The sequence below is a fragment of the Gadus morhua genome, chromosome 18, assembly GCF_902167405.1.
Source record: "Gadus morhua chromosome 18, gadMor3.0, whole genome shotgun sequence".
Taxonomy (NCBI): domain Eukaryota; kingdom Metazoa; phylum Chordata; class Actinopteri; order Gadiformes; family Gadidae; genus Gadus; species Gadus morhua.
In genome coordinates, this window is record NC_044065.1 from 1,567,750 (window position 1) to 1,590,855 (window position 23,106).

The 23,106-nt window shown below is 45.4% G+C and overlaps 3 protein-coding genes and 1 long non-coding RNA gene across 11 annotated transcripts in view; 1 reads left to right on the top strand and 3 right to left on the bottom strand.

Moving 5' to 3' along the window:
* The window catches only part of LOC115531293 (transient receptor potential cation channel subfamily M member 4), a 58,189-nt gene extending 50,904 nt beyond the window's left edge, over window positions 1-7,285 (bottom strand). Inside the window, exons 1-11 of one of the 5 annotated variants that reach the window (XM_030340461.1) lie at window positions 6,552-7,285; window positions 6,061-6,122; window positions 4,917-5,094; window positions 4,494-4,674; window positions 3,050-3,219; window positions 2,591-2,768; window positions 2,124-2,188; window positions 1,689-1,925; window positions 1,174-1,276; window positions 946-1,067; window positions 325-624 (exon numbers count right to left, since the gene is read on the bottom strand). In XM_030340461.1, the coding sequence (XP_030196321.1) occupies window positions 325-624; window positions 946-1,067; window positions 1,174-1,276; window positions 1,689-1,925; window positions 2,124-2,188; window positions 2,591-2,768; window positions 3,050-3,219; window positions 4,494-4,674; window positions 4,917-5,094; window positions 6,061-6,122; window positions 6,552-6,611 (1,656 nt within the window). In that variant the 5' untranslated portion in view covers window positions 6,612-7,285. Of the gene's footprint in view, window positions 1-324; window positions 625-945; window positions 1,068-1,173; window positions 1,277-1,688; window positions 1,926-2,123; window positions 2,189-2,590; window positions 2,769-3,049; window positions 3,220-4,493; window positions 4,675-4,916; window positions 5,095-6,060; window positions 6,123-6,212; window positions 6,345-6,551 lie in introns of those variants that run through there. The other 4 variants (XM_030340458.1, XM_030340463.1, XM_030340459.1 and 1 more) reach the window with 4 other exon arrangements.
* A 5,311-nt stretch (window positions 7,286-12,596) lies between these two features.
* Window positions 12,597-18,373, bottom strand: irf3 (interferon regulatory factor 3). Of its 4 annotated transcripts, none has more exons than XM_030339692.1 (11): window positions 18,265-18,373; window positions 16,949-17,115; window positions 16,200-16,377; window positions 15,624-15,691; window positions 15,274-15,337; window positions 14,919-14,981; window positions 14,540-14,794; window positions 14,304-14,394; window positions 13,796-14,085; window positions 13,503-13,615; window positions 12,597-13,036 (listed from the first exon to the last, which is right to left on the bottom strand). In XM_030339692.1, exons 2-11 carry the CDS (start codon window positions 17,111-17,113, stop codon window positions 12,923-12,925), a joined length of 1,401 nt encoding a protein of 466 aa, XP_030195552.1. In that variant the 5' UTR covers window positions 17,114-17,115; window positions 18,265-18,373; the 3' UTR covers window positions 12,597-12,922. The 4 variants fall into 4 exon arrangements, with proteins under 4 accessions (XP_030195552.1, XP_030195554.1, XP_030195553.1 ...); XM_030339694.1 differs by having other exon boundaries at window positions 14,540-14,767; window positions 18,160-18,304; XM_030339693.1 differs by having other exon boundaries at window positions 14,540-14,770; window positions 18,160-18,304.
* On the top strand, window positions 14,318-21,688 carry LOC115530881 (uncharacterized). The gene is made up of 2 exons (XR_003973807.1): window positions 14,318-14,474; window positions 21,648-21,688. It is a non-coding gene; the product is annotated as an uncharacterized LOC115530881 (long non-coding RNA).
* LOC115530878 (proline-rich protein 12-like) overlaps window positions 19,855-23,106 on the bottom strand; it is a 22,178-nt gene continuing 18,926 nt past the window's right edge. The window contains 1 exon segment of the mRNA XM_030339690.1: window positions 19,855-21,049. Within this exon segment, the coding sequence (XP_030195550.1) occupies window positions 20,915-21,049 (135 nt within the window). The 3' untranslated portion in view covers window positions 19,855-20,914.

Here is a 23,106-nt window from a genome sequence, read left to right on the forward strand (position 1 = left end):
TCTGGTATCTGGAGCTGTCGCAGGCCCCTTATACTCCTGTCCAATTGGATGACATACCTGTCTGTCTTCCTACCCACCCTGCCCTTGTACTCACTGCACTTGACCAAGTCTTGTACAAGGCTAGGTGGGCCTTTTGCAAAAGCTAGCGTGTTTTAAGGGAGCTGTTTTTGGAAAGAGGCCTGAAGGGAGAGGTGCAATTGCTAGCGTTGGCTACTTTCGAAATCAAGCTTGCTCTGGCATGTTTCTCCAAATGCCTTACCCTACCTTTAACTTCACCATGCATTGATCCTAGAGTTAATACATTCCTGTTCTGGCGGTCATCACCTCCAACAGGCTGATACTGTTGGGACCATTTCCTGACATCATCTTGGTGGCGGAGTCAGGCGTGTCATCGAGCAGGTTGGCAGAGCTTGCAGTGAACGGTCGTTCCTGGAGGCGGCGCTGCAGCATGCGCTGCAGCAGGCGGTAGGCCAGCGTGCCCTCAGGCAGAGAGCTATACAGGAACTCCAGCTTCCCGTAGTTCAGGTAGTCCAGGATGCAGAGGCCGTTCTCCGTGAAGAGACGGACGAACTCGGGCTTGTTGTTTACCAGGGCGTCCGTCATCGAGTCCTCCAGGTCAGAGTGCTGCAAGGGTCAAGAGGTCAAACACCAGGACAAACGTAATGCATTTAAAAAAATGTAATGACTTGTTTACCTTGTTTCTCTACCCTGTGTTAACCCGGTAACATAGCTATTGTAGCATTTAGCGTTTAAACTAACGTAGCTAATATAGCATGGTAGTGTGGCTCAGACAACATAGCTCATCTAACATAGATAATGTAGTGTGGTTAATGTAGCATTGCTAATGTAGCATTGCTAATGTAGCATGGCCAATGTAGCATTGCTAATGTAGCGTGGCTAATGAAGCGTAGTGCCATGGGCTCTGCAGGGTGTTTCGTGGTTCACCTTCCAGCGGATGCTGCCGTTGAAGAGCTCGCTCTTTGCAATGTCCACGCGGTTCCATGCCACCGCTAGCTTCAGCTCCTCCATGTTGGGGGTAGCATCGCTCAGAATGCGCTGCTTACTTGCTGGAATACACACATGTACAGCCGTTGTACCTTTGATCTACGTGTGTGTGTATATATATATAGTTCTATCTATTTGTAAACTGTGTTTATATACTATATAGAGTACCTCTTACGAGGGCTTTGAGCAGCACTGTGTCAAAGTCATCTGCCCCCTCCTGCTCTCCGTGGAACACAGTGATCAGCTCTCTGTTTTGGTAAATACTCAGCACCTGGAGAAGATACATATAGGGGTATCTTGGGGTTATCTATGTCTAGACCTTCTTCGTGTTTTGTTGAATAATAATAATACATTTAATTTGAAGGCGCCTTTCTCGGCACTCGAGGACACCGTACAAAAGGTACACAAAAGTCATTAAAAAGAAACAACAATAAGATGCAGTTTTTTTAACAATAGTAGGAGACATAGTAATTGCCATCAGGTGGAATAGGCAGTTTTGAACAGATGTGTTTTGAGTTGGGTTTTGATACGGGGGAATGAATCGATGTTTCTGAGTTGGGGTGGTAATGAATTCCAGAGACAGGGAGAGGAGCGGCTGATTGTTTGGGGGTGACCTGGCTTTCGGTCGGAATGCGACCATTGAGGAGATACGTGAATGAGGAGGTGGTTGAGGAGGTGGTTACCTGCTCGACCAGTTTGTCGAGATCGCCATGCCCAGGAAAGTGGCTCCGGACGATCTCCGCCACTCGCTCCCTCATGTCGACGCTGGGCGTGGCCCCCCCCTCCCCCTCCGCAGGGGGGGAGGGGGAGGGCGGGGCCGGCGACACCCGCTCCAGGACTTCACTCAGCAGGTCAGCCACGCCCCCAGAGCCCGCCAGGATCAGCCAGGGCATGGAGGTCTTCAGAGACAGCTCCACCCGCTGGAGTGGAGAGGGATAGCATCACGGGTTTATATCAGAGAACGCTAGGTGGCTAGCTAGCGCAAGGTGAGAGTATTGATAACTAGCTAGTAATATGGTATTATCATATATATCATATATGGAGTTATCAAGGATTTCAGAGATATCAGAGATATTAGGGTCAGAGTCAGGGGTTCAGAGTTATGGCTAAGGTCATACCTCCAGCATGTTGGTCTGTCCTGAGATCAGCATGCAGAGCACAGGGATGTCGATGGTGCCACTGCCTGTTGGACCACACAGAGACAGACAAAAACACACACATATACGCACACACGCACAGTAAATACCACACAAAACACACACAGATAAGCAAACACCCACACACACGTCAGAAGAGAGGAAGCTTATGTATCTAGAGTGTTTAGACTTGTTGGATTCCTCTGGCACCGTTCAGGCTCTGGCACGCAGTACATTCGCATCATCGCCACCAGGGGGAGATGAGGATCTGAGAAACTTAGAATAAATAATACCAAACTAACATCGTTATAACATTGAAAAGAAGAACCAACATTATAATTGGAACTATTATTATAGTAATGAAACTAACGTAAATTATTTACAATTTAACGGAAAAGTAGAAAGATTTGACAACTTAAAGACCACACACACACACACAGAGCTCTGACCAGAGATCCCGGTGCGTTGGTGGGAGATGTACTCCTCCAGCTTGGCTCTGAAGCCGGTCTCGACCCCCCGCCGACCCACGCTGCCGTCGTCCACCAGCAGGAAGGCCTGGTAGTTGTTGTCAAGGGAACACGAGTCCTTGAATGTGCTCTGGACCGTGTACTTAGCCGGAGAACTACCCTAGAGACCAAGAGGAGAGGACCACCATTAAGAATAGCAGAAACCAGTAAAGACCCAAAGAGACCGGTTAAGACAAGAAGGAACAATTAATAAGTGTGGAGACCAGGAGAGAGACTAGAAGAGACGGGAAGAGCAACAGGTACAGCTTTTATTCAACAGGTGAGGGTCATGTGATCATGATTATTGTGTGCGATGTATATACTAATGCACATGCTTGCATATATATATATATATATATATATATACACACACAAGCGTGTGTGCGTGCGTGTGTGGTATACCTTTGGGTTGACCAGCTGCTTGCGGTCGTGGACGACCCCCCAGGGTGTGACACCGAGCGCCAGCACCTTATTGGTGGAGGACGAGGCGGCGGCGGTGGCGTGGTCCCGGACCGCCTCCCCCACACAGCGGCCCACCCCCTCCTGGAGGCCAGTGGTCAGGATCCACGCACCTGGAGCACAGGGGGAGGGTAGGTCAGGTGACTGGTGGGCTAATTGGTTGATTGAGGGTAAAGGTACCACGTGCTTGGTTGATTGTTGACTCAGAGTTCAGGTGATAGCTGCGGTAATTGGTTGATTCATAGGACAGGTACCACGTGATTGGTTGATTGATGACAGTACTACAGGTAACAGGTGTGGTTTCTGGTTAATTGATAGTACAGGTACCAGATGATTGGTTGATTGATGAAAGTAGTACAGGTACCAGATGATTGGTTGATTGATAGTACAGGTACCAGGTGAATGGTTGATTGATGGTACAGGTACCAAGTGATTGGTTGATTGATGGTACAGGTATCAAGTGATTGGTTGATTGATGACAGTAGTACAGGTACCAGATGATTGGTTTATTGACGACAGTAGTACAGGTAACAGGTGTGGTAATCTGTTGTTTGATAGTACAGGTACCAAGTGATGTGTTGATTGATGACAGTAGCACAGGTAACAGGTGTGCTAATTGGTTGAGTGATAATACTGGTACCAATTGATAGGTTGATTGATGACAGTAGTTCAGGTAACAGTGGTTAATTATGGTTGATTGACAGTACAGGTACCAGGTTAAAGGTTTGTATCAGTCAGACAGTAGAACCAGCTCTAGTCTACACCACTTTACACAGGATGTCCAATGTCCTATCAGCACATTTCACAAAGTAAAGACCATAATACTCTGAAGCTATAGCCGTAGACTGCTTGGGGGCACGGGGCATCCAGCTAGCTCTATACATCACATAAACTAGGTTAGGGTGGTTAACTCCCAGTTTAGACAAGAGTCTTTGTGTCGTCTTTAGGTTGAGGCTAGACAGTCTGTGTGTGGTCTTCGGGTCTAGGCCAGACAGTCTGTGTGTGGTCATCAGGTCTCAGACAGTGTGTGAGAACGGTCCGTCTCTATATTTACTCCTCAACAACACACACAGGAAGGGTTGTGTCCGGGGGCGTGGCCTCCTCTGGTGAACAGAGGGTGTGTTTGTGCCCCTCTATCTCTGACCTTGATCAACACACCAGGGACTGGGGGAATGAGTGCGCTCAGAGAGTGTGCACGGCACCGTGCACGAGGGCTACCACCTGGCCATGGCACACCAGAGGAGAGAGGAAGTAGCTATTGTGTCCATAAAGAAATAACCGGAGGGGAGGAGGGGAGGAGAGGAGAGGAGGGCAATCAGAGGAGAAGGTTTAAGTAGAGAGGAGAAGAAGAGAGGGGAGAGAGGAGGGGAGTGGAGTGAGTACATACCTGTGCTCTGGGAGGCCTTGACGAGGCCCTGTCTCAGAACCTCTCGTACCCAGGTCTTGACCTTCTCCATCCCCTCTCCCCCCACTACGGACACCACCAGGTTGGGGGAGGGCAGCCCCCAGTGGCGGGTCAACAGGTTGTAGACGGTGGAGGGGGCCGTGTCATTTGCCAAACGCAAGAACTGGGGGGAGGGGCAACAGTGAAGGTGAGAGGACTACAAAGAACTACAGAAAACTAAGAAAGAGCTAAAGAGAGCTAGGCATCTATACAAGAACTACAAACACACTCGATGTCAAATACAACTACAATGATCTATCTGAGACAGACGCACGGACGGACGGACGGACGGACGGACAGACAGACAGACAGACATGCAACTCTCCAGCCAGACAGACGGGTAGCTCAAGACAGACGGGTACCTACGTAGCTCTGCCTCTTGCTGGCTCCAGTGAACTGCATTTCTCCGAAGGCGTCTGTGGGGTGTAATGAGGAGTGCTGCCTGCTGTCCCAGTGGTTCACCATGGCTGTGCTGAAGTAGTCCCCCAGAGCCACCGACAGATGGCTCTCTCTGGCATTCCCACACTGGCACAGCCTGCCATCACTGGGACAGCATGATCATATTAACATAGTGTAGTCTACTAGTTAACCTGCCATCACTCATACAGCATGATCATATTAACATACTGTAGCCTACTAGTAAACCTGCCATCACTGGTACAGCATGATCATATTAACATACTGTAGCCTACTAGTAAACCTGCCATCACTGGTACAGCATGTATCATATTAACATACTGTAGTCTACTAGTTAACCTGCCATTACTGGTACAGCATGATCATATTAACATACTGTAGCCTCTAGTTAGCCTGCCATTACTGGTACAGCATGATCATATTAACAGACTGTAGTCTACTAGTTAACCTGCCATCACTGGTACAGCATGTATCATATTAACATACTGTAGTCTACTAGTTAACCTGCCATATAATGTACTACCTGCTAGTTACCCCACCATTACCGATTAGGCTCATATTATATTAATATACTGTTGCATGTCACAAGTTGGCCTGCCATTCTATGGGTATCATGTTAGAATAACATACTTAAGCCTGCTTGGTTCACTTCAACACACTGAAAAATTTAACACTAAGAAGACTATATACTTATAATATAGATAAAGACAGAGGTCTAGGCTAATAAACGCTATGCTAATTATGCAATAATAAGGATTTAGGATCCAAATTAGGATTTTACAGTTTTACTTTTGAGATAACAGTATTGATTGATTTACTATAGAGATAACAACTGAGTGATTTATACTTATACACACACAGCTGACTCTTACAAAAAGGTTTGCAAGAATGGAAAGGACTTCTTAAGAAATAATTAGTTCAAAGGAAGATTAACGCTTCTTAGGAAAATGATGAGGAATTGCAGTTAAGAACATGCTTTGGAACAATTATTAGGAACCACTACATGTTTTGGGGTTTTTTACGTACCTGTATATTATATTATATTCTCATTAAGAATTCAGTTTAATATTCATGTGTGTTGGGACAGAATTACCTTGAGGAATCTTCTACGAAGGTTGTACAAACTCTTTTCTTGAAGATCTTGGGAATCCAAGCCTAGCAGAACATTGACACATGTTTAGATCTCCGCAAGGAACAGAACGCCACTTGGAATGTAATTACTTTTCGCTGTAAACTACTCCTTACTCCTTTACACTGACAACCCTCGTCACGAAGTTTACTCTTCCCAGTACAGAAACATACCTTGTACTTTTTGATTGTTTATACATTTTAGATTGGCAGTGTATTGCTTATTTTTCCTTGTTCCTGTTTTGACAAGGAAATACTTCGTTTCATATGCCGAGGGAGGGAGAGTCAGAGAGTGTGTGTGTATGTTTCTGTGGAAGAGTGTCAGCCGAAAACGATCCCGGACATGTCGACTTTCAACCGGCGAACAACCCCTCACAATAACCGGAGATCGAACCTCCCTGTCGGCGGAGCTCCTCAGAGCTCCCCGCTCCTTAACCAGATCTCAACCGAACCCACCTGGTCCTTCTCGGATTTGGAGGGTTTCGTGACGCTCTCGTCGCCCTCCGCGTTGGTCATGCTTCTACCGCTGTCCGCTGCGGTTCATCTGCACCGGCGACGTCTCTTCGAGGTGGTTTAAATGTCTGCTTAAGTCATCGAGACGTAACGTCCCCTCAAGGTATTTGAAGTGCGTCTATCAGCAGCGGTGCAGGTTCGGGCAAACAGGTGTGGGCGTGGTCAGGGATACAGAAGAGGGTGTGGCCCACCAATAAGACAAACAGGTGTGGGCGTGGTCGGGGAGACAGAAGCGGGTGTGGTCCACAATAAGACAAACAGGAGGGGCAACTTTTCCTGAGCAACTCTACGCAGTCTTGAACCAACTTGAACCGCACTTGAGCACGAGTTTGAACGCGGCTATAGTAGACCTATTCGTACTAGTATTGATAGAACTGTGTAGTTTCTCCACGATACACGCAAACACACCCCCTCCAGCATCTCTAACCTCATCAGCTCATCTAAACCCACTCCCTGTCCCCCCCCCAATGCCCTTACTTCACACTTTTCAATTCCTCACTCTCCCACAAAATTGTTGCCTGCGCCTTCGAAACCGTCACTGTCTGCCCAATGCTCAGAAAACCTGGTCTTGGTCCTTCCTGCCTGAACCACCATCGACCAAATCTCCAATCTCCCCTTCATCTCACAAACCCTGGAACGCCTCGTTGCCACACAACTCCAATTCTGGACAACAATGACCTCAATAAAAGAATAAATCTCAACGCCTCCAGTCTGGATTTCGCTTTACTTCTTACACCCACCGCCCGTCATTGTAGGCGTCCTTGAGTTTTCGAAATGCGCTTTATAATTATTAAGACATTATTAAGTCAGGGTGTATCAAATATTTATTTTATCAATAAATAATGCATAATTTACATCATATTTTAAATAGCTATGTGAATACATCTTCCGAAGTTAAACATATATATTAAATATATATTGGACGGTCTAATACGGGGACGGTTCCAGACCGTCCAGTAGGGTGTCCAAGGTGAGACCCGGGATCATTTTTGGGTTGCACATGAATCTAAATATGATATAAGGCATCTCAAGCCATCTCATGTACACGCTGTAACTCTGCATCATAATATTAATTCAGACAGTGGTATCAGAAAATAAATTACACAATTGCAAAAACATTAATTTGACTAACTTTTGAATCCCTGCCTGTAACATATACAAAATACATTAAATTGGCATATCATCTTACAACAGCAGTATTCAGCGATTATTGTGGTTTGTAGCAAAGCGTTTCACAAAATCAACAAAATCCACGCTTTTTTGACTCTGCACTTAAAACACCTAGGTTGCTGAGTCGAACATCATCCATGGTAGATTTAAGGTAGGTCTTGACCATTTTGACTGGAAATGCTTCGTTCACAGGTAGCTATACTCACAGGTATGCCAATGGTCCCTTTGCATAACCTGAACAGCTCATTGAATACCTCCTGGAATGGTTCAATGATCTTTGTGAGTTCCACAATATTAGTGGGCATCTGTTTACCAGAATTGGACATGAGAGCCAGATATAAATGTATAAAGTCTCTGCAAAAATGCAAATTATAAAAAAATATATATATATACATATATAAATAATGTGTATATAAAATATATATAAAAAAATGCAAATATGACAAGGGTGACCAATGGGGTGGCCGTGATCCAGAGTAGGGTGGCCGAGGCCCCCCTGGCCTGCGCCTCTGGGCGGACTCCCCGGTCCATAGTGGGCTACCTCCCGGGTCCATAGTGGACCACCTCCCGGGTCCATAGTGGGCCACCTCCCCGGGTCCATAGTGGACCACCTCCCGGGTCCACAGTGGGCCACCTCCCGGTCCATAGTGGGCCACCTCCCGGGTCCATAGTGGGCCACCTCCCGGGTCCATAGTGGACCACCTCCCGGGTCCACAGTGGGCCACCTCCCGGGTCCATAGTGGTCCACCTCCCGGTCTAGCGCGGACTACCTCCCGAACCCCCGCGGGTCGTGGGTGTTCTTGGACTTGTCTCTGTCGCTGTTCTTGCTTAACTGGTACAAGGTGTTGGCCAGGTTGTGCATCTGGCACGTGCCCAGGCTGCAGCCCCCCTGGGGCGCGCGACGTGCACGTGACCCGGCCGCCAGCCTTACAGAGCACAGCAACAACAATAGTATTAGTGGTGGATCATTGATAACAGCCACAGCAACAACAATAGTATTAGTGATGGATCATTGATAACAGCACAGCAACAACAATAGTATTAGTGATGGATCATTGATAACAGCACAGCAACAACAATAGTATTAGTGATGGATCATTGATAACAGCCACAGCAACAACAATAGTATTAGTGGTGGATCATTGATAACAGCCACAGCAACAACAATAGTATTAGTGATGGATCATTGATAACAGCACAGCAACAACAATAGTATTAGTGGTGGATCATTGATAACAGCCACAGCAACAACAATAGTATTAGTGATGGATCATTGATAACAGCACAGCAACAACAATAGTATTAGTGATGGATCATTGATAACAGCACAGCAACAACAATAGTATTAGTGATGGATCATTGATAACAGCCATAGCAAAAATAATATCAAAATTACAGGCATCCTTAATTCATTTTTTAATAATAATCTATACCTGTTTTCCAGGACATTCAAGGTGTATATTCTTTGGGCCTGAACTTCCTGGTCGCGCTTTGCCTCCAGGTCCTCAGAGGTCACCAGGTCCTCAGAGGTCACCAGGTCCTCAGAGGTCACCAGGTCCTCAGAGGTCACCAGGTCCTCAGAGGTCACCAGGTCCTCAGAGGTCACCAGGTCCTCAGAGGTCACCAGCGCTCCGTCAGCTGACCTGATGACACAGGAAGCACATCGGCATAAGAGTCGGGACAGAGGGTTTCTATATTAAGTGTCGGTTTGATAGTGTGTGCGTGTAAGTGTGTGTTTGTGTGCAGCGTCTTTATATATGTGTGTGTGTGTGTGTGTGTGTCTGTCTGTCTGTCTGTCTGTCTGTCTGTCTGTCTGTCTGTCTGTCTGTCTGTCTGTCTGTCTGTCTGTCTGTCTGTCTGTCTGTCTGTCTGTCTGTCTGTCTGTCTGTCTGTCTGTCTGTCTGTCTGTCTGTCTGTCTGTCTGTCTGTGTGTGTGTGTGTGTGTGTGTGTGTGTGTGTGTGTGTGCACGTATACGTGTGCATAGTGTCTGTATATATGTGTATTTGTGTGTGTGTGTGTAGTGTGTGTGTGTGTATGACTGACCTGAGTCTGAGTGGCGAAGCCTCTGTTAGCGTAGCCACTGTTAGCGTCACTAGCACCAGTATGGCTATCTCCATGCTACAATCACCTAGGATGGACAGATAAAGGCCAAGTCTGAATACCACAATGCAGTAAAAGAACATCATAACAACAGCATAATGAAAACTGAAACACACAAGTATTCTGTTGTAAATACTTGCATAAAATTTGATATTGTATTACAGTCTAGAATAGTACAGTGTATTATAACATAATAGTATCATATAGTATAGCACAACATAGTATAGTATGTATTATATGACAAGTAGCTCACCAATGTATGTGAGTATGTGTAATAGAGGTATAGTATATAGTATAGTACTGTATAATCAAATAGAGGGAACTCACCAATAGTAGAAGAGAAGATGTGTATCGATGTGTATTATCTGGTATTCCTGGTCTGATGGAGTTGGTCGATGAGGAGCACTGGTTTTATATGGCGAGCCGGGGCAGGTGGGTGGAGTCAGGTGCGTGTTGCTCAGGGGGACCTCCATCCCCACCACTGATGGAGAACTTTGTTTACCCTGCAGGAAACTCTGAGAATAACTCAGCCATACGCACACACGCACGTGCGCACACATCCGCAAGCACACACACATTTTCAAACACAGAAAGACACACACACACACACACACACACACACACACACACACACACACACACACACACACACATATACTGTATATACTGTATACCATGATACACGCTTACATTTATAGGCATCCATATACATTAGCGCACACACACACACACACACACACACTGGTTGATGCTAGGTTCCAGGAACAGTTGTATTCTCTAATTACGTCTCTGTGACACACACACACACACACACACATAAACACACACACACACACACACACACACACACACACACACACACACACACACACACACACACACACACACACACACACACACACACACACACACACACACACACACACACACACACACTTCCTATCCCATTGTCCTGATATACACCTGGCTGTGACATCACAATAGCCAGTGATATCAATGTACAGCACAAGGCTAACCTTGTGAGCTAACATGCTTACACGTGGATAGTGACACACAGGACAGATGACTAATATACTGTATGTAGGAAGAGCTACACGCTACGTGCTGACAGGCCATGCTATCAAACAGTAGCTCGCACACCGCTCGAGTCACGGGTGTTTGTATTACTCTTTATCAGATCTGCAGTCTGACTTTGATCATGGCTGAATTCACCCCTTAATGACGTCTACAGTCTGGCCTTTATCACAGCTACAGTCTGTCCTTTATCACAGCTACAGTCTGTCCTTCATCACAGCTGCAGTCTGTCCTTCATCACAGCTACAGTCTGTCCTTCATCACAGCTAGTCTGTCCTTCATCACAGCTAGTCTGTCCTTCATCACAGCTACAGTCTGTCCTTTATCACAGCTACAGTCTGTCCTCTATCACAGCTACAGTCTGTCGTCTATCACAGCTTCAGTCCGTCCTTTATCACAGCTACAGTCTGTCCTCTATCACAGTTACAGTCTGTCCTCTATCACAGCTACAGTCTGTCCTCTATCACAGCTACAGTCTGTCCTTCATCACAGCTACAGTCTGTCCTTCATCACAGCTACAGTCTGTCCTTAATCACAGCTACAATCTGTCCTTTATCAAAGTTTTTTTTACTTTATTCAAACTATACACTGTTATCAACAGTCCGTCTTTGATCCCAGTTAAAGGCTGCTCTTTATCATAGAAACAAAGTATTCACTGCTAAACACCATTATCACAATAACAGTCAATCCAGCATCACAGCCTCAGTTTGGGTTTGATCACAGCTCATTGCTCCTTTATCACAGTAACGCTGTTCTTTCTGTTGCAGTCAAGCCTAAATCTCAGGCAAGGTCTGACATTTATCAGAGTAAGTCTGTACGTTATCACGGTTACCATTCTTTTCATCACTGTAACAGTCTGTCAATTATCATAGCTGAAGTATGCAGTTTATCCCAGCTTTAGTCTGTCCTTTATCACAGCTACAGTCTGCCCTGTATCACAGGTCCCAAAGGGCCTTCTAAATTTAACCAACCTAATACCTCAACTGTATCAGATGCATCATGGGAAATATAAAATCTCGCTGGTCACACGCTGCCAGCTCACTTCCTGTTGTGTTTTCCAGCACAACATAACTTCCTGTCCGTGCCATGCACCAGGGACAGCATCCTTACAGGAAGTAGTAAATACGTCACACGCACACACACACACACACCGACTCTACGTCACTCAAACACACCCGCTCCAACCCAAAGACCCTGAAGCATCCCATTCATCACCACCACCTTTTAAAGAACAGATCATCAATGTTTCATTGTTTCGTATTGCTTCCTCCAGCAGTCGAACGCCACTGTATAAAAGATACTCTGGTTATTACGGTGAATGTGTCTCCCCCTAGCTGACGTGAACACAAACAGCAGCCTTACATACTTTATTATATATATAATGTATTTATTTTATATATATTATGTATCGTTTTATTTATTTAGATATATTTTCTAATTTATCCAACGTCTGTATCCAAAACTCGCCATCAATTCAAATCCAGGTCTTTAAGAAGCAGGTTGGAATCCAAATATTTTGAACCAAGACCCTTTCAGCTGGGATTCAAACATCCTACAGATCAGTGTTGTCTTTCTGTATCCGTTGTATACTTGCTGCTCCTTCATCCGTCGTCAGTGTATGGAATATCAATATAAAGACATCATTTAATATGTGTGTAATGGTTTTAATACACATGTAAACTACAACTGGACAGTCTCTACAGCCAATCAAAGAGAATCAATTAAAAGCACCATCTTATAATCAAAAACATTGAAGGTATTCAAATAATCGATGGATAACATTGTATTATGTTCATGGCTACTGAATAATGATTGCATCAATAACAATAAGAACCGTTAAACAATAAAATAAATATCCTTTGTAAAAATGATAAAAATAGATGTAAACATGATAAAGACGCCCCCTCCAAGAACTTAGGACTCCATTTAATGACTACTTTTCCCATGAGGTCTGAGGCCTCTCGCTGACCTATTCCACTTCCATCATCTCCGTCAGAGACATCTGCAGTTCCACTGACTGCAGGGAGGAGGCGCCCCCATCCTCCGCCATCATCCTCAGGAACTCCAGAGACGTGAAGACCACCTGGGGGGAAGAGCAGAGGACTAGCACCCAGGGCGGTAGAGAGAACCGTGTCACAGGATGGCGGCCAGACACGGGATCCAGGGACCAGGTCTGCTCCATCGAAAATATGTTGAACAAGCAATACATCCATGTTGGACCGGACGTTGCAGAATCATTCAAATGTACTGATGAGAAGTGGTTGGAGTATCCAACAGATTGACAATACAGAGATGTGATTTCATCAGGTGCATTCATTTTATTCTCCTGTCTGGAGAATAATAACATTTTTATGTGTTTGTGATGGATGAAGGTGTTTCTAGGTGTGTATCGTTGATAAAGGTGTTTCCAGGTGTGTATGTGTGTGTGTGATGGATAAAGGGGTTTCCAGGTGTGTATCGTGGATAAAGGTGTTTCCAGGTGTGTATGTGTGTGTGTGATGGATAAAGGGGTTTCCAGGTGTGTTAGAGAACCAGAAGGAGAGCTTTACCTCCACCATCACAAGCTTCTTTTCCCAGGGCCTTCTGTCCGGCCACTCTTCCCCCAGACAGATGTACAGACAGCAGGACGGACATTTCCCCCCCGCGATGAATTCCTGTATCCCTGACACACACAAACACACACACCTTTACAAACACAAACTACACACATGAAGACATGACGGCCATCTCAAACTTCACTCACCAAGGGACAACTTTAACAAACACAAAACTACTACAAACTACACGCTAGCTCTGCTAGCCTTCAGGCTAGTGGCTAAACCCGTCAGCAATGCAAGCTCACCTCCCACAAAGTCTTGGAACCGGAAGAGGGCCTGGGGCTCCATCTTGGCCACCTGCTGCGGCTCTCGGCTGCGGTCGAACTTACAGCGGCTCCAGAACGCTCTGGCGTTTCCACGGCGATGGCTGTACACCACGGGGCCCGACACGCCCACGTCTACCCCCGCCCCCAGACTGTCCAGCACCTGCTGGGTGAGACGGTTCTGCACCGAGTCGAAGGTCACGGGGGGTGTTGGCAGGGTCATCAGGGTCAGGCCTGACTGGTGGTCCACCTCCCCCATCCTCATCTCCGGGCTGGTCACATGGTCACATGGTCACACGGTCACATGGTCACATAGAAAGGTTACAGGGATGAACTGCTCAAGACACAACTGCTAACCATTGTATGTGTATAATGGATGTGTGTATATAGTGTACTTTGTGTGTATAGTGTGTGTGTACATATATGTGTGTGTCTGTGTCTCTGTTTGTGTGTCTGCGCGTGTGTGTCTGTGTGTGTGTCTGTGGTGTACCTGTAGACAAGTCTGAAACCAGCTTCGTTATCCACCAGATTCTCAGAAACCTTCACCCCTCTGTAGAACACTGACACCCTGAACTGTGTCTCTGGAGACACACACACACACACACACACACACACACACACACACACACACACACACACACACACACACACACACACACACGTTACACTGGGCATTGCTTATAGCACCGAAAAAAACCCTTCACTCAGGTCTCCCTGCCCACTCACTGAAGGCGTCGTCCACCCAGGTCTGGGACAGAGACTGCATGAACTGCTCCGCCACGGGCTGCTGCTGCCCCTCTCCCCCCGCCCCCACGGGCGCCACCGCCGTGGTCGGATGCCCCTCAGCAGCAGCCTCTCCGCCCGTCGCCATGGGGGACAGCTGTGGCGCCCGCCAGCCGGCACAAGCAAGGTCTTCAACGGCCTGGGGAAGCTCCTCCGGCATGGCAGCGGTGCCTACTGAGGTCAGGGGTCGGGTTAGCCCTGAGGTCAGGGGTTGCGTTAGCACTGAGGTCAGGGGTCGGGTTAGCCCTGAGGTCAGGGGTCGGGTTAGCCCTGAGGTCAGACGGAGAGCCCGGCTGTCCCCAGGTCAGGTGTGGGGGGTTACCTGAAGGGTGGATGTTGAGGGCCATCAGGCAGTCCTCGAGGTCGTCGTCGTTAATGGTGGAGGCTGCAGAGAAGACATACCTCTGTTCTTTATTCTGATCTAGATCTACAGTCTAGGTTCCTTCTATTGACCTAGATCTACATTCTCCTCGACTAATGTTTAAGGCTATAGGTCTACGTCTTCTGACGTTCCTTCTAGAGCTGTACCTTCGATTTAACTTAATCTACATTATAGTTTTTGATTGATTGTTTCTATTATATTGATGTTCCTCTATTAATCTACATCTATATTCTACAATATCAATGTTCCTTCTATTGGTGTTCTGATCACGTGACCCGCCGGAGAACCAGCCTACCTAGATAGATGTCTTCTTGGAGCAAGATGGTTTCAACGTTCTGATCTAGAAAGATGAACGGGTCCTGTGACACACACACACACACACACACGCGCACACGCACACGCACACGCACACGCACACACACGCACGAGGTTAGCCTTAACCCCCTAGCCCGAACCCTGGGGTCTTAACCCCCTGACCCTATCCCTGAGGTCACAACACTCTAACCCTAACGCTGAGTCCTTCACCCCTAAACTGAACGCTGAGCTGTTAACCCTTTAACCTTGACACCTACTGTAAATATAAATACGGGCATTTTTATGTTTGAGAAACCCTGGTCCAGAATCCATTTCTGGTTCAGATCGTACCTGTTGGTTCTCTTCCTGGACCGGCGTGGAGAGCTCCTCCTCTTCCTGGGACTCCACCGGGGGCGATGCTGAGAGAGAGCACACACAGCTCCATTACATATCAGCCTATCATCAGCCAGACACAGATGACAGTAGAATTATTAAAAACATTACATTTCATGAGGAGATGCTAGTGTGGCCATTCAACCAATCGGGAATACAAACGGCTATTTATTTGTAAACAAAGATTGAGCAAACATGGGTAGGCTAAAGTAGTACACTCTGCTATTCAACGCTATGCTTCTGTGCTTTATCTGAAATCTAAGACCCAACCCTAATTTAATTGTTAGATGAACCACACCCTACAGACTCTACGTGTCTAAAACCAAATCATCACGAAACGGTGGAGCAGTCTAAATGTAATCTAGAAAGCAAAAGTAAGTCTTTATAAAACTGGTAACCAAAGGTAACCAACCGAGACCACCCAGGTGTGACAATAAACCCATCGCAGAAGGCCAGGAACTCACACTCACACTCACTTTCTGAGCGCTTTAAACATGCACTTTGTGGTTGTGGTTGCCTAGCCTGCCTCCTTACCTGTGGAGGGGGAGGAGCTTTGCTTTGGCCAGCGGAACACCTTGATGGGGTTGGCGTTTTCCTTGCTGTTGTTTGTTACCATGACGAACTTCTTGGCCCGAAGGGTGCTGCGGAAGTTCCTCTTCCAGACGGAGGGGTCCCCTTGGGCCTGGCCGTTGCCACTCACCTCCGCCCAGGCCTGGCGCAGGGGAGGGACACCGTCACACTCAGATATCTTCTCTTGTAAGGGACTACCGCCTCGTAGGCATCTTGTGAAAACTGGTGACTGACTTTGAGAAGACAGATCCTGATCGAAATCTATCTATTTTTTAGAAACAGAGTTCAATTTTTTTCACATTATGTGTACGAGTACGAGTCAGTTCTCTCTGATGTTAGAAAATAGCGCTAGTGTGAGGGTTCCTTTTCCACACAAGATCATAAGGGTGTGTCTGTGTGTCTGTGTGTGTGTGTGTGTGTCTGTGTGTGTGTGTGTGTGTGTGTGTGTATATTATTTTTGTATAGAACTGAACTGCGTTTCTAAGTCAGTTCTACATGATTCCGTAAAATGTCTTCTGAAGCGTGATTAAACTGCGTAAAAAAAAAACTGCAATGAGATGGATGGAGGATAAAAGATGATAAAAGAGGATAATAAGCACATATAAGGATTACAGGCATGCAGTCAAATATCATTTATTCTCTGTAAGCGCAAGGCAAAGTGAAATGAAACCTGTCATTTCTAAACAGGGCGAATGTGTGGTTTGGGAGCTGACCTTGAATATGAGGATGTCAATGCTGGAGGAGTCCTGCCTGAGGGCGTGCTTCCAGGGGACGGAGAACTCAGTCCTGCCCGGGTCGGTCCAGTCTACCCCGGGGAACAGCCCGCTGTCGATCCTGGCCTTCAACCAGGGGATGAAGAGTGGCTTGGGCTGAGCCATGCCTGGTTGTCGCCCATACCCCCCACAGGGAACAGTGTTAAACTAGAAAATGTGGCGGGTGCTGTAGTACAAGTGAGGTTGATTTTTTTTCACATAGATTAAGACATAAAGAAACGTTAAATGGCTTAAATCAAGTAAAGGGCTTTTAACAAAAGTTCAAAAGTCTAAATGGAGTAAACAATGTAAACATACACACCATGAAAAAGTAAATGGTTAGAAACAAACAAAGTGGCCGCTGAATGAAAAGCGCAAAGCATTGCTAAAAATGCAGACATGTAAAACGAATTGAACTGAAGAATCTGAAAGGTCAAATGTATTGCCCTGCACTGCTGGTGTGTGTGTGTGTGTGTGTGTGTGTGTGTGTGTGTGTGTGTGTGTGTGTGTGTGTGTGTGTGTGTGTGTGTGTGTGTGTGTGTGTGTGTGCGTGCGCGCGTGCGTGTGTGTGTGTGGAATAGAATAGCGAGCCGGTGCGTGATTAACTCCCAAGTTAATCAATCTTAAAAAGTATAAAATATTTAAAAAAAGTCTGAAAAGAAGCGCCCGATTCCAAGCTATTCTGAACATTTTAAAATTTGAATGGAGTCTCTAGGTGAAAATTTGAGGAATGTTAGGTGAGATATGGTGAGTGATTGGACTTCCGTAGAATATTAATTAAACCCAGACGGTGAACGGCGGCGTCAATGCAGAAAGAAAGTGCCATAATATGAAAAGGTTTTGGTTCATATTAAACCATTAACATAAGAATGATAAACAATGACGAAAAATATGCACAAATAGAAACAACAGCGCACAAACCGAGAGGAATACGCGCTTCAATAATATAATATAATATAATATAATATAATATAATATAATATAATATAATATAATATAATATAATATAATATTGTATAGACGACCATGAGAATCAGAATGGTGAACCAGGGCTTGAAAGATATACTATATCCGTCAAGCCCTGCTTCGCATTATGATTCTCATGGTCTGATATAGCCACCGTCCAAACTTAGTAATAACGTATGTGTAATACATAGCTGTAGCCTACCTACCTTAACTTCTGCCCGCCAAGCTTTTCACAGAGTTGTCTATCAAAAGCTAGACTGAAAGCGGAAGAGGGGAGCTTTGATCTCAAGCAGGGAGTACTCGGTTCTCACCCCCCAACACGGCTTCTCGGGAAATCCCTCCTCTTCAGTTTCGTTTTCCAAACATCACCAACGATCTGATCCCGCGAGTCCACAACGCGGAGTACCCGTATGCACTCACCCCCCCCCCACCCCCCCACCCCACACACACACACACACACACACACGCACACGCACACACACACACACACACAAACACGAGTTTAACACGGTTTTAAACTCAAGAAGTCACGTCACGTCTTGTCTTCATTTCCATTGCTGTGTCATGGGCTGCGTTTTACCTTGATCTCAAATGCTTCAGAGAAATTCACATCAGCCACTAGAGGACGTAATTTATTAATCTCGAAACTGACGTGGTTTTAGAGGAGACTAAACCAGTTTGCAGGATGAAACAAGGCTCCATCATAACCGACACACACACACACACACACACACACACACACACACACACACACACACACACACACACACACACACACACACACACACACACACACACACACACACACACACACAGAATTAGTTTTATGAATTATTATTAATAGGTATGATGATAGGTATAGATTCTGGGCCGACTGATGATCTTTAAATTGTGTGGTCATTGTGCTAGCCTCTGAGTCATGGATGCCCTAAACGACACTGTGATGGTGTTGCGCAGAGTGCAAGCAGCACGCTTTATAAGCAGACGGTACAGGCTACTTCGTGACACTTTTCGAAGATACAACGCTGAACATTTCCGACGTCGGTACCGTCTGTCCAAAAGAGCGGTGAGGCGCCTTATTATTTGTTGGCAGATCAACTTGGGTCCAGACAGAGGTAGAGGGAACATGCCTGTGCCAGTAGCGCACAAAGTTCTCCTGGCTTTACGGTACTTTGTCACGGGGACATTTTTCCGCTGCTGTGGTGACATGATAAATGTCCATGAGAGCAGTTTGCCGTGTGATGCATGGGGCGTGTGCCATCGCCGCCCTTTACTCAAACAATTTCATAATATATGTCAATTAGCGTTTTTATTTATTATAGTTTTATTATATTAAAGTTCACTTTGCATTCCCATTAAGTTTTTGTTGGTAATTATAGCACAAAATGCATCCACCATTAAGTTAAAGGGGACTTATTATACCACCAGGTGTGAGTGTGATTAGCCTTACAAGCCGTTTCGAAAATCTGCCTAATATGACATCACTAGTGGGTGTGTCCACCTAGATCTGTGCTGGATAGATCTATCTACCAGCCTACCCAGTGGACTGAAGTAACCATTGCTCATCTATCCAGCACAGATCTAGGTGGACACACCCACTAGTGATGTCATATTAGGCCGATTTTCGAAACGGCTTGTAAGGCTCCTGGGGTATACTAGAAATCAGAGTAGGCATACTTGCGGTTTCCAGGCAGTTTAAACAGAGTCAGCTGGGAATCAGCTGATCCAGAACGAGTCGTTACACAACAATCACGGTCAACCTCGTGCGCAACTGCGTGTTAAACTCCAAAACCTCCGAAGGAGTACGGTTTTAAAGCGCAGTAGTGCCAACTGACAGAGCATTTGGCCCAATACGTTCATGCACGCACAGCAATGCACAATAAAACACCGTAAAACACAAATCAGTACACAGTAGTACACGGTTCTTGGCGTGTTTTATTCGTTTCTCAAATACAGGAAAGTTAATGTACAGAAGAAAATGATTTTGTCAAGAACTGTACAATATTTACACAAAGACTTTCTTTTTTTTAATAGTTTCTTGGAAAATTAGATTGTTTCCAAAATAAGTCATAGTATGCACAAACATTTAGATGATAGAAATGAAATGACTATTTGCTCTTTAAATATCACTCTGAGGGTGTAGATGGACTTATTGATTGCTGATCAGACAGGCGTTGCTCTTATATACAGAGGGGAAGACGGATCTCGGATATGTAATGGTTAGTTAAGTTTCCCAGTACGGAACAAAAATGTTATTTTAAATGTTAGCCTGCCACAGTTTCTATTAAAAACGTTCTCTTATAAATAATTAAAACATGTTTCCATATTGTTACAAAGCTGGCTAGCTAGCATTGACAAGGAGCAGGTTATCCAGCTATGTGTATATGCCAGATACTAGCTAGCTAGCATGTACACATTGCTAGCTAGTTAGTGTAGCTACACAGCAGGCTAGTTAGCTAGTGTGGACACATAGCAGGCTAGCTAGCTACCATTGACACTTAGCAAGGTAGCCAGCTATGTGTGTATGCTAGTTACTATCTAGCTAGCACACACATAACTAGCTAGCCAGTGTAGACACAGAGCTTGGTAGCTAGCTAGTGTAAACACGTAGCGGGCTAGCTAGCACAGTTACAGCATGGGGTTTAGTTATCAACATTTTTTTTTACTTAAACACACAGTCTCCATAGAAACGTCGTTCGTTCACTCTCTGCACACGCTCTCACTCCTCCGCTCACGGTCAAAGATTCTCCAAAAAAATAATTTACGTAAAAACTAAAAACGTTATTCGCTTCCCTTTCGGCTGTGGCCATGGCGAGTCATTTCCTGTCTCTGGGGGGGTCATTTCCTGTCTCAAGGTACTATCACTTCCTGTGCCTCAAGAGACCACACCCACTGATGATGTCCACACGACGTCATCCATGGCGAGGGGCGTGTCCTGGGGGGCGTGTCCTGGGGGCGGGGTCAGGCCTTGGAGCTGAGAGCCAACAGGCTGCTGAAGGCGCTGTACAGCGTGTCGAGCCAGCTCTGATTGGCCATGCACTGCTGGACCACCTCCTCCTGGCCAGGGTCGTCAGCCGCCTGCTCCACACTGTGGCTCTGCACACACACACACACACAGTGAGACAGAGACATTAAACACACACACACACACACAGTGAGATAGAGACATTAAACACACACACACACACACACACACACACACACACAGTGAGACAGAGACATTAAACACACACACACACACACACACACACACACACACACACACACACACACACACACATACACACACACACAGTGAGACAGAGACATTAAACACACACACACAGTGAGACAGAGACATTAAACACACACACACACGCACACAGTGAGACAGAGACATTAAACACACACACACACGCACACAGTGAGACAGAGACATTAAACACACACACACACACCCAGTGAGATAGAGACATTAAACACACACACACACGCACACAGTGAGACAGAGACATTAAACACACACACACACACACACACACACACACACACACACACACACACACACACACACACACACACACACACACAGTGAGATAGAGACATTAAACACACACACACACACACACACACACACAGTGAGATAGAGACATTAAACACACACACACACACACACACACACACAGTAAGATAGAGACATTAAAAACACACACAGACACACACACACACACACACACACACACACACACACACACACACACACACACACACAGTAAGATAGAGACATTAAAAACACACACAGACACACACACACACACACACACACACACACACACACACACAGTGAGATAGACATTACACACACAAATGCACAGTAAGATAGAGACATTAAACACACACACACACACACACACACACACACACACACACACACACACACACACAGTGAGATAGAGACATTAGACACACACACACACACACACACACACAGTGAGATAGAGACATTAAACACACACACGCACACACACAGTAAGAGAGACATTAAACACACACACACACACACAGTAAGATAGAGGCATTAAACACACACACACAAACACACACATACAGTAAGATAGAGACATTATATGCACACATAATAAAACCCATTACATACATTATATACACACAAGATATATACATTATATACACACACATGAAGATGTATAAATTATATATACACATTATAAAACACATGACATACGTAATACACACAGATTAAGATATATACATTATAGACACATATTATAAAACACACTACCGCATACAAACACATCAGCTCTACACAATATAGATACACATTCATATACTTTATACACACTTTCAACTCGGCTGACTATGCAAATAAAATAATTAATGTTGTGCGTTCACGTGATCGGCGCATGTTTAAATTCTGGTATTCAGCACATTGAGCCCTTCTGATTTGTCTAGGATGAAATAGAGTGGTTGACACAGAAATGTTGACTATTGATCCTGTCTCGGGTATTTGGCTCATTTCGATTCGCCCCTGCCTGCTTCAGAATGGCTGGCTATGGGCATTCATAAATCTGTCCTTAAAACAACCCTAAACGTTTGTTTTCAGAAATGTGCAACTCACCGAGTGGTAAGTGGTGTTTGTTGATGTTCCTAATCAAGTATCGTAGTGAAATACAGTTTTTGTCGTTGTTTATTTGTCATTTTGTCAATCTCATCGAAACGGAAACCGGAACGGAAACAGAAAGGGGGCTGTTTATGTTTGGTTGTAGTCTTTTTGCTCGGTTCTCCGTACCAACAGTAGGGCTAGAACCGAGCGAGAAGACTACAACTAGCCCCCCTTTCCGTTTCCGGTCAACGAGCAACGAGTCTTCCAACAGAAATCAATGGATTTACAAAATGCCACGACGGAAACTGCATTTCGCTACGATACTTAAAAGGAAAAAATATAAATAAAGATGAGGTTGTCTGCATTGAAGAAATCCTGAATTTAAAGTTGTGAATCCAGGTCTGCTGTGCTTCCTTTGGACAATGGTTATTTATTTTATTTACTATCCATGTTTAAAAGAAGAAGGAATAACGCCTTAGTTTGCACTTTATATTGTTTTAAATTTTTCTAAAAAAAAAAAATAACTCAAAGACATCTTAAGTGAATTTTTTAT

Bases quoted from the DNA above. Each gene is read 5' to 3' on its own strand.
- irf3 (XM_030339692.1), bottom strand. From the start codon at position 17,113: ATGGCTCAGCCCAAGCCACTCTTCATCCCCTGGTTGAAGGCCAGGATC. The intron at 15,692-16,199 runs GTAAGGAGGCAG...GCTCTCTCTCAG, and splicing joins AAGCTCCTCCCCCTCCACAG to CATCGCCCCCGGTGGAGTCC. The intron at 14,982-15,273 runs GTAGGCTGGTTC...TCTTCTCTGCAG, and splicing joins CCAAGAAGACATCTATCTAG to CCTCCACCATTAACGACGAC.